Source organism: Sipha flava, unplaced genomic scaffold (assembly GCF_003268045.1).
Source record: "Sipha flava isolate LNK unplaced genomic scaffold, YSA_version1 225_pilon_pilon, whole genome shotgun sequence".
Lineage (NCBI taxonomy): Eukaryota > Metazoa > Arthropoda > Insecta > Hemiptera > Aphididae > Sipha > Sipha flava.
In genome coordinates, this window is record NW_020272859.1 from 440878 (window position 1) to 453173 (window position 12296).

A 12296-nucleotide genomic window follows, 5' to 3' on the forward strand; every position below is an offset into this window, starting at 1 on the left:
AAGAAAAGGGTCCAAAAATATTGTAGGCATCCCTTAAAATACAGGAATGCCTATGGTTATGCATATAGCTAATAGTATATAATTCAGGGAGCAAACGGTGCTTACGTACGGTAAAGGTACACGGTGTACGCAGAGCGTAAAAATGCATCATAAACTGTGGCGTAGGCAGGGGCAGGATTCTACGATTCCATCCTAGCGCCTCGATAAAAAAAAAAAAGGTACTTTTCGCCTCCCAAAGCAGACGGTGTTGACATTATCCGGTCGATTGTATTGTCGATCATTAGTGAAAATCCTAACCGAGCTAAAATCCTGCGTGTACGCTGCTGATCACGAGTCAGAAGACCGTCGGGAATGCGAATAAAACGACACGTTTCTAATTGAAGGTCAATGCGGTTCCTTATAGAATACAATCATGTACACGCAGTCGTACGTACACCCACACATACCTACCACACAACAGTGTAACCTGTGCGCGGTGTTCACTTGACGGCGGCGGGCGGACACAATGCACCGCAGCAACCTGATTACGTTGGATAATTGACCCTGAACCCGGTAATTCACCGTTAAACTGTAAAAACGGTTCGGGTGGTAGGTACAAGCCAAAACGAATGAGTGGTTTGTGTATGTAAATTTTAGTTAAACGTTTCGCGTTACACGGTTTACTCCGCGAAACAGAGCTCGTGGAGAAAACGACCGATAGCCGCGGCAGCAGCGTGGTGCGGCGTGCAGCAGTGTTTATTGGCAGGCGCCCGTATGTAATGACGACAACGGCAACAGTCACACGATAATAATAATTATATAAAAAAAAAAAAATAAAAATTAATTGATTTTTTTTTTTTTGTTTCGTGCGGTGTGCATCAACAAGTTTATTCGATCCGACCGGTGGTGATTATTGTAAGTTCATACATTCCGCTTACTACGACACGCGTATAAATATCGTTTATTCTGGTATCCATTGCACGGTTGTGTAATTTTTTTCTAGTTTAGGTAACATGAAAAAAATGTAAAAAAAAAACTTAAAACCCATAAAATAAAGGTAAGCTGTAAAGTTATAACTGCGACGATAACAAGTAGGTACCTACATCAAGTTTACGATAATATGTTATTATGGCTGGTGCGTGTATTTTTTCGACACGGTTAGTGTGTATACCAAACGTGATCTTTACGGAAAGATTTTTGTTCAACATGTCGAAATTTAAGTGAAAAATATTCTTATCGTATACATTTGCATACCATATAACTTATAATTGATTGGGACACAACCGTGTTGTTTTTTCCATTTATCAGTATGAATAATAAACTCGAGGAACTGTGTTTGGAAATATACTATTAATAAATAGTCGGTAATACGGTTGACGGTTATTAATGACAAAATTAATTCGGATATTTTCTTCTTGTGTATGGAATTTCGTTGCCACAAATACGGGCAAATTATGGGTATAGAATTAATTATAGTTATTATACGTTAATTATACAATAAATGTTTTTCGTAACAATAGTCTTTATTCTTTATTACTTTCCAACTAAGAAAATGTTCAATTAAATAAATGAATCGTCTGACCTTATAGTTTCACATATCTATCTTATATGTATAACAAAAAAAAGGGCTCGGCCTCGTACAATTCGTCTAGCCTTAGTATCACGATTTTATTCGGTTTCGTGTACAATAGAGAGTGCACAACCTCGTATTGTAATAATATTTCTTTGATAATACTTTATTATCGACATGTTCGTATTGAATTATCCTAAACGTTTTAATTTTACATCACTTTTTTAAGGACATGTCATTGAACAATAACTATGAACGATACAAATTAAATCAAGTACACGTATAAAAGATACTTTGTATTTTTCGCATACAGTTAGATTAAGTAATTGGTAAAAAGGTAAATTGAACATATTGTTTTGTATAATTATAAAACGTGATCATTTTTTTTATGGTACCGTTCATATTTATGTTTAGATGCATTAAGTATTTATATCTTGTATCGCAACGAAATTAATGTTTACATTTTTATTTGATCCAAATCGACATTGATTAATTTTGAATACTTACATGGAGTGTACATACTGCACAAGAAATTGTTACGTCTGAGTTACGATTTACAACTGTAATGGTAATACTTATAGACGTTCCGTATGGGTCATTGTACTACCTTGAAATAATTGGATTTTTTATATAAAATAACAATGTGTATCTAAATATACATGACGATTGATGATGATTGAGTGAAATTAAAACTATTTCAATTTGACATTTATATAAAACGCTCATACTTGAAAATAAAAAACTTATTTTAAAAATAATTAATCATTTTGTTATAAAAATAAGGTAACTAGAACTCATAATATGTCAAAATAAAATAAAATCTATGAACTATCATTAATTTTACGCGGTGAAACTTATTAAATCATTGATACTAAAAAAAAATTAGTAATACAATTTTTTAGAGGTTGGAGGGATAATTGGCCTTTTCGCCCCTCGCCTCCTGTGATTATTAGTATACAATTATACTATTATATTATTATTATTATATTATATATTATTTGTGTCATAATAAAGTTTGTAAAAATGATGGAATATATTTTCGTATTCATGGTAAGACTAAATTCTAGTATTATATTTTTTTAAAACTTTCGAATTTATTTAACTTTTTTAGATATAATTAAATATATTCCTTATCTTTATAATAATATTTTTACTTTGATATATCTTACAAGTATGTATTTGAAGTATCTATAAGTATTTCTTAAAATTATTTAGTTGTTCACAGCGAAATAAAATTAAGAATAAATTATTTAGATATAAATATTATTTTATTCTATATCTAAGTATTCAATCATGTATGTGTTACTACTGATTTATGAATATAGGAATACTCGTATATTAAATTAATTGAAGACGGAATCTAAAGGAATCAACAAAAATATTCTTTTTTCGTTTTAAAAAGGTAAAAAACAAATTATTATTATACATAATAATAGGTACATTATTTATTATTTTGTTTTATATTTTTTATACTGTTTGTTGAAATCATGAAAATTGGTCCGTTTTTACAGGTTTCCATTTTAAATAGTGCCTGTCATATGTATGTATATATATAGAGGTTGTCTCATGAGAATTTATTAATTTTATATGGTAGGGTAATGTAGATTCCATCAGCAATAAATCTTTAGGACATACAATACATAGAAGGGGATCTGTCAGTTGCGTATTTCGTATTTTTTTTTTTTTTTGTTGGAAGGGTGGTAAAAACTTCGAGTTTTTAAAATAATAATATAAAATATTCAGTGGCATTTTTTAAAAATTAAGTGATTATTATTATAAAAGTACATATAATACAATGATAATACAATATAATACTTATAATAAAACATACATAAGTAATTCATTTTATTACAGTCATTACAACTACATAAAATAAGTTAATGTTCTCTTTCTCTTTACCTTAGTAGCAAGTCATTTATGACTTTTGAATTTTTGTTCCCACCAATATTAATTGAAAATTCACTATTCTATAAATTTCCTCTAGAACTGTAAACTGTATAATAAGTTTCCTCTGTAAAACTTTTCAGAACTATTATATTTTAAGTAAATTTTTCTTAAATCTTATACTTTTTTGAAAACATATTCAACCATCTTTTATCTTAACCATTAGTTTAAGCACATTTTAATCATACTTTCCATAAAAATATGAATCATATTGAAAAAGTAATTATTTATTTCAAATTCTTATTTAGATCTAATTTTTACATTACCATTTAGTTTTTATTGAACTCATTGGACAAGCACCTTTGAAAACAAAAATTCACTTTTGAGAAATTAGATTCGGTTTACGGGAGATAAAAAACATAATTGTTTGATTGTATTTTTTTGCTGCAATGCGCATTATGCCATAATCATACATTAGCGTCATTGACATAATGTATATAACTGAGTTCTTAGCATGACTTTCAAATTTTATATTTTATTTAAATAATTCTTGTTCATTTCATTGCTAAATATGTATTAGTAAATATTTAATATGAATTACTTTTTCATAGCAATAAATATATATTTTCTAATATACACCAGAAATATTTAATTGTCAGATGAGCAAAAGGATATAGGTACTTATATGGACTATAATCTGTTAAAGCACCATGCATTATTTACTTTTTACTTTAGTATAATTAATTTTCTATTAACACCAAATGCATTGCACATTTATATATCTACATTGTGAGTTGTTGAACTTATTACTTTCATATTTATAAATATTAATTTGATATAAAAATATATATAGACAGAAAACCTATCCTTGTTTGTACTTAATCAAAAGTTGATAATAATGTAAAAATATATTATATAGAAATACAAAACGGATTAAATTAATTTTAAATTTACATATTAACAAATTAATATAGTATATATTGTGTAATCTTATTCGCATGATCAAAACTAAATAAGTAAAACTATTTGACATTTGTATTTATATTTGTTTTCAACAATTTTGACACGCTACTGAATAAGAATTATTGTGTATTACTATTTGTCCGAAAAAAAAATTAAATATACCATTAGGTTGAAAGTATTTCCGATAAAATTAAAAATAAATATATATTTTATGATAGCAATATAAATATCAAAGTGGACTATAAACTAAAAACAATTTACCACGGGTACACATAAATTATATCCTGCGCATATTATATAAATCACGGTTTTAAAAGCGACGGTATATGCAAACTGGAAGTGTAAAAGTATTTAATTAATATTGGCCAACAGGTAGTTGATAATGACAAAAACTTCAACGGCATCTAATAAATCGCTGCACCTAACTGGGATCGGATTGGCAGTCCAGGCGTTTTACATAAATTTAACACTGGACACTGTGATGGGCGGTGATTTTGTTCAAATAAAGCCTGCTGGTCCACCCATCATCAATCCGGCGGGTGTCTGGAGCGTGGACCAAGTACCCCAGGGGTATGCTACCGCTGGCAGTAATTTGGCGTTGAACGGTTTGCAGGCATTGCAGGCCTTCGGCGGCAACAAAATCGATGCTAATGGTTATCGGGATCAGAATGGATTTTATCGGGACAACAACGGCGCTTTGAATGGATACGACGTCGGCAATACATATGGCGGTTAGTTGTTATAAGTTACGAACAGTGCACATTGCACTCCAATAGTATTATAATACGATTCACACGTATAAATATGTAAGAATATGCATGTTTGTGCGGATATTTTTGTATGTATATGTTACGGGTAAACTTCGTAGTTTACACATTACCTGGGTAAATTAAACCTTATTCATATGAATAATATAATGTGTACATTATCCAGAGTGTTATGGATAAGGTATAAAGTGGAAAAAAATCAAATCATATTAATTCGAAAAAAAATTATTAAGTAAATGATGTATAGTTATTATTTTACATATGAAAAAATTTTAAAAATAATATTGAACATAGTTATTTATTGGAACAGTTCAGATTCAGGTGAAATTTTGAGTTGCAAAATATCTCTCCAGATTTATATTTACCCGTACATTTATTTGTTAAACAATTATTTTTACACATACATTTTTTAAAACTTGGACCACCAAAAATAAATTTTACATTAGATATTTCACACAAAGATTTTTTTATAGCCGATACTTATAAAATATTTATTAATGGTTCATTATGATTTATTTGTTTTTTTTCACGTTTCTTATTTCAGATAACCCGTATATTATAATATTTTGATTCCGTAAAATTTACCGAATTTTTATTATTTTCATTAATTAATTTATTAAAACTCTCATAAAATTTCTCTTTTTGAGAAACAAGTTTTTTTTGTTAAAAAAAACTATAAGATAAATATTAATAAACCAAACAAGTGAACTCGAAAACCGATAGCACAGTACTGAAGTTTATAATTACAATATATAATACAAAACAAATATAATATCAATGCACACAATTTATTATAATGTGCAATTTATATTTTATCGTATTTTATTTCATGAAAACACTTTATCCACTCAACGGTTGATAATGTACAAATTACCCGGTTAATGTACCTACAAAATAAACGTTTTTCAAATATATTTACTTTATCCAATAGACATGTGTAGTGTTTACGAGTACATTATCCAATTTTCGTACTTCATCCCTAACATATGTATACGAAATGAGTAAATTGATTTCAAGGTGTCAACGATCGCGGCGTTACAAGTGTGGAAGGAGGAGCTTATGGTGGTATTAACGGACGAAACAAGGGACACCAAGTCGCTGGATTCAGCACTTCGTATCAAAAAAATGAAAGCGGCAATAAAGCTACGTATTACGACGATGGTCTAGGACACGGGGGAGTGATTCAGTACGGTGCGAAAGATCAAAGGTATAACAATTGATTTATTGCACTAGTGAAGATTCTGCTACTACTTTTCGACTATAAATCTATGTATATATTAACATTACACTCATTTTTCAATCGAAATTGAATTTCCGTTAGCAAATTAATATTATTTTTATGTCCAGTTGGCGAACTTATCGTTAACATTGTGAAAATCATGTTCAGATATTTTATTTTTATCATTTATTTTAAATAATCAATATATATTATCTTTTTCTTGTTATAATACCAATGTTGAATCAAATAACAATTCAAGTTTCCAGATTTATCTTGTTAAAATAAATGTATAAATTGTTATTCATTGATTATTTTAAGAAAAAAATAGTTAGTTGCCCAATGAAAATTGCTAAAAAATTTCTTAACATTGATATTCGTGTAAAACATTTTAACACATTATTTATAAATTACAGGTTTAGGGACGGAGAAGGGAAAACTTACGGAGGAGGATATCACGATTCGTCGATCAAAACGAATGCAGAAGGTCAACAAGGTCAGTTCGGCAAAGGAGATGGCTATCATACAGCCGGAGGTCAAGCCGGCGATGCCGTCAACAACCAGCTCTACGGTACGAACTCGGGCAGCGTCAGTCCGAGCATAGGGGCTGGCACCCCGGTGTTGGTGTCCGACGCTTTGCCACCGGTCGTACATCTGCCCCCGCAGTACGTGCAACAGACATCGCAGTACGTACCCCAGGCCCCGTACGTCCCACCGCAGGCCCCGTACGTCCCGCAGGCACCATTCGTAGCACAGACCCCGTACGTCCCACAGGCCCCATTCGTGCCCCAGGCCCCTTTCGTGCCCCAGGCCCCGTTCGTGCCCCAGGCTCCTAACCTTTACCAGAACAACATTCCGCAAATCCCGCCGGTTATTCAGCAACAAACAGGATCGGTGTTGCCGCCGTACAACGTGCAACTGCCCGCCTTAACCTTGACGGCCCGCTCACCGTCCGGACAGTACGTCGTGCCCATGCCGCCAAAGCTTTACGTGGATAAACCAAACGCTACCTCCTCGGATGGTTGAAATATCAAATTAAAGGCTACATTTTTTTTCTGTGTGTTCCGTATTGATATACATGAGATCGCGAGTTACTTGTTCGGATCATTGTGTCTAATATTTTAATAAATTCCCGGACAGCGAAAAATCGGTGAAGATTTCGAACTTTATGCTACATTAGGTATCGCTCACACTCGTTTACATAAATAATCGGTAGAAGTAAATGTTTTTCATTAGTATATAGTAGTGGTGTTTTGTTTCCTTTTAGTCGTTTTTATATATGTATCTTATATGATATATTGTGTTTTTTTATTTTTACCATAAATTATTATTTAATTGTTAGGATAAAACTACAAATGTGCTATCACAATAATGTCATAGTCCGGTGCAAAAATGTGATCGGATTCCATAGGTCAAAAAGGTTTCGAATGTATTATTATTTATGTTTTTATTTTAATTATAGTTTATTATTATAGTTAAGGATAAACAACCATTAAGTTAAATCCATAATATAGTAGTTTTTTATTTTTTATAAGCAGATTTCAGTATTTGAAGCTATTATATTAACACTTAATTACCATGTATTTTAGAAGGAATAAAAGTATTTTTGAAGTAAATTTTATAAATCAAATTTCAATCTAAAAATGGTTATAGTTTATAAATATCATATTATCTAAAAAATAAAAACATAAAGTATACTATGAAGATATTTTTACTATAAGAAAATATAATACATTTAAGTAAACCATATTATAATAATAGTGATTATAACAAAGTTCCCAAAAAAAAAAGAAAAAAAATTAAAAACGTATAAGAAAGTACATTATCTATTGTGTAGCTTATAAATCGTTTTAGCTTATATTTTCGATAATTTTTATTTGACGTTTTTTTTTTTTTTTTAACGCTGAGTTTATATTCTACATTATTTATTTATGTGCAACAATTGGAGATTGTTTTTTTATTATTTGTTTACGACTGGATCACTCGGATTTGTTTATGCCACTAGGGACAAGTCGTATTCTCAAGAGAGAGGGGTAAGTCTGAATGTTTTTCTTTTCTATACTTTACTATATATGTATATACATATGTGCACTATTGTTACGACTACGTGGATGATAATAAATTCCTGTAGTAAATAGAAAATCACTGCTCCCAAATTCTATTCAACATTTTCAATAAATAAAAATATTTTCAAATAGTCACAGATTTCCAATCGGCAAAAATGTAAGTATTTAAACGACTACCAACATGTTAATACTATATGTCCGTAAACTCATGTTAGTATGTAGTACGTATGTACGCTCAAATATAGTAGTGCATACAGACAATGGATTTTATTGGTATGAACTTTTTAATTTTTAACAGTTACTCGCGTGATCATAAATATAGGGTACATAACAAAAGCGGAATAATGAGTAGAAAATACTCTTTTATTTAATTGCTGTAGATACTAAATAAACTTGTTCAATTTCTTCTCAGTACAGAACTAGAAGTGGCGTAATTTCAGTTTTTTCTAGATTAAGACATGCTATTGTTAAATTTTCGACTTGGTAGCTCATTTTACCTAAGTGCCGATTAACGTAGTGAGAGAGGGCATTAAACTAGTTAATGAATTGTACTTTTTTTATAAGTAACTGTATTATACTCGTCTCATTTTTTTGTCACACGTCAACACGTCAATGGCTTTATAAAAGACGTATTTATATTTTGATGATGTGCCGACTTTGGAATAGCTAAACTCTATACCCGGGGTCTAGAAGGATAGTCACGAAGGGGTGGACCTCAGACAAATTTTATCCGGTCCGCAATAGGGCTGTATTGAAGATGAAAGTCAAGAGGGGTGAATAATATGAAAAATGCCGACTACAAGTTTTTTTACTCGATGTAAGTAGTATAATTAACTATATGTAGTCATATTTTTACCTTTTAACATATATATATATGTGTGTGTGTGTCAGTGTCGCACGTTCTTATAAATAACAATTTAATTATATATATATAATAATATTTTATATTGTATAATAAGTAGTACCTAATATAAATTTTATTCATGTATACACTGTATTATGAAATATGTAATATTTGTTTTTCATAGGTAAAATTAGGTCCTTCTAGGCTATAATGAAATAAGTTCGAAGACACCCCCCCCCAAACCTCCCTTCGCGACAGCCCTGATCCGCAAACAAGGAAAAAAAATAAAAATGGATAATAAAAAACATTGGTTTTTTTTTGGTGGAAGCAGATATTATACTTGTTGCTAAGCATATCTTAAAATGTGAATGAATGACCGTCTACGGAACGTGCCGATTACACGTCAACAACAGTACGTCAAATTCCGCCGACCCCCGAAACTTAATTCCTGTTATATTACGTTATTACTTGTTTCGTTTTGATGTATGTTCATGTTATTTTTTGGTTATTATATGATTATGGACTAGAAAAAAAGAACGGTTGAATTTGAAAACGGATAGTGTTTGCTTAAGTAAATGGAATTTTATTGTTTGATTTACCAAACCGCTCAGAAGCCTTGTCAGTTGGTTTGATTTACCACTAGACGTAGCTGTTTTTTAACGTCATTATGAAACACAATATATATAATTTGTCAAACATTTATTGTATTTTAATATGTTAAGAATAATTGCTTTGAACTTTGAAGGCACTCAAAATTTTTTAAAATTTCCTATGTGGCCTTGAATATTAATTGGTGATCTCTACTCTAGACCGTAAAAAATGCATGAGTTGCCCCCTCCCTAATTTATATCTCTGAGAACTAGGTGTAATATATAGTTTTATTTTTTTTATTTTAAAAGTCAGTTTATAGTTTTCATATACTGTATACTTATCTAAATCTATAAGTCTGAATAATATCATGAAAATAAGATATTCAAATTATTAACGATAATATTTATTTATTATAAAGATTAACAATATTAAGAAATAATTAATGTAAAAAACATTTAAATATTTCTCAATATTTGAGATAAAATTAATTTTAGATAAGAGTTGTCATTATCAGATTTTTTTTTTATTAAAATAGTTATTCCTTTACTTTTTTTTTTTTTGCACAAGTTAATAAAATTGCAATTAAAATGGTTTTATTTCTAAACATTATATTGTTTTTTTTTTCAGCTTGTATTAAAATATATCTTAATCTGCTATTGGCGGTCAAATAAATATTAAACTAACAAATTCATCTGCAAAAAATGTTTCAATTTCATATTTTCAAAAAATAAAATAAATACATTTTCCATTTCTATTGATATGCAGCATTGGTTTTGCGTGACCTGTAAACAATTATCCGTTTATAGGTGTCATAAAATAAATATAAGATTTTCACGGTGTATAGATTACTAATTGTGATTAAACCATACATCCTTTTCATGTTAAAGAATGCAGAAACTATTTTCTTTCTCATTGTTATGAAATAGTACTCGGTTCTTATGAATTAACAAGTGAATAATTATTATCAATTCACAATAATGTTGGATAAAAGTAGCGAGTACCGACAAGATTATAATTTGCAGGCACCAATGACTATTTTACTCAAATTAATTAACTCATTTAATATATTATGAATATTAATTTTTCTATTAATTCATATATATTAGTTATATTTATTGTAATATTGAAACATCAGGTAGTATAGTTGGAAATATAAAAAAAACAAAAAACAAAAATTGTAAACCATTTAAAGAACTTTAGGATAGAAAATTATATTTTTTCATTTTAAAAATATTCATTGAAAAATATAATTTTAATAAATATTTTAAATTACTTCTTAAAATATATGTTAAAAAAAATTTTTCTAGTTATGTTCACAATAAACATTTTATTTATATTTATTGATCCCTTCGCGTATATTTAATAATTTGATATTACTTACAGTCCTAAATGCAATTAATTATTTGAATGAAAATGTAAGTACTTTTCAGTTAATTTGAACTATGAATTCATTAGTTATAACTATTGATATTTGTTCCCTTTATATTATACCATATATTAATGGTTCCACCATCCAAATAGTTCGTGTACCATATTATAATTGTTTTCAATTGGGCTCTAAAATATTAAAGCATATTTTCTACAAATTGTCGATTGTCATAATCATAGAAAAAAAAAACAATAAATCAATTATAACACGATTGTTTATCCGTTTATCATTATCAAATAAACCCATGTATTTTTCAAAAGAAAAAGTCATTTCATAGTAATTGTGTTATAAACCCTCTGTATAATACTATTAAAACGGATTACCACGCCTATCGATTATACATGCCGGTTTGAGAGTTGGAATAAAATATTATAGTCTCTATAGTATGTACGAGGGGTGTAAATATTATGATAGAGAGAACAATTTGTGATTTTCATTATTTTATGATTTATTATCATACAACCCTAATACATATTTAACGAATCAATATAGATACAATAATAGAGGGAGATAACGATAAGACCCAATTATCTCTTTACATAACACTGGATTGATGAATAATTTTAGTATAAACATACATATTATTTTATAGTATAATAATTATTGGTGTAATAGTTAGTGATAAAATTTAATTGGAATTTGGTTCAATACAAAATGAATGTATTTTTAATTTTTTTTTAAATTATTTTGGATTTATACGTACGAAAAATCTACAAATTTAAACAAGTTGTATTTTTTCTCTCAAAAAAAAAAAAAAAAACAATTTTTGAATGTAAAAATCTTCCCAACTAATTTGAAATATAATTATTTAATTATTTAAAATTGAACACAAAACCAAGATTAGGAATGTCATTAGAAACAACTTTATTTTTAAAAAATCTGTAAAATAATAGTAATTATGAATTAAGACAGCAAGAATTCTAGACAATTTACTGTTGAATTAAAAAAGAATATCTTTTAAGGGAATTAATGTTTTCAAAAACATAT

General features: G+C 28.9%; 1 protein-coding gene across 2 annotated transcripts; it reads left to right on the forward strand.

The window, feature by feature from the left end:
- The first annotated feature begins 620 nt into the window (after positions 1 to 620).
- Positions 621 to 7967, forward strand: LOC112683428. Of its 2 annotated transcripts, none has more exons than XM_025554474.1 (4): positions 621 to 894; positions 4769 to 5127; positions 6181 to 6370; positions 6796 to 7967. In XM_025554474.1, exons 2-4 carry the CDS (start codon positions 4779 to 4781, stop codon positions 7403 to 7405), a joined length of 1149 nt encoding a protein of 382 aa, XP_025410259.1. In that variant the 5' UTR covers positions 621 to 894; positions 4769 to 4778; the 3' UTR covers positions 7406 to 7967. The 2 variants fall into 2 exon arrangements, with proteins under 2 accessions (XP_025410259.1, XP_025410261.1); XM_025554476.1 differs by lacking the exon at positions 621 to 894 and adding an exon at positions 903 to 1036.
- The last annotated feature ends 4329 nt before the right edge of the window (positions 7968 to 12296 follow it).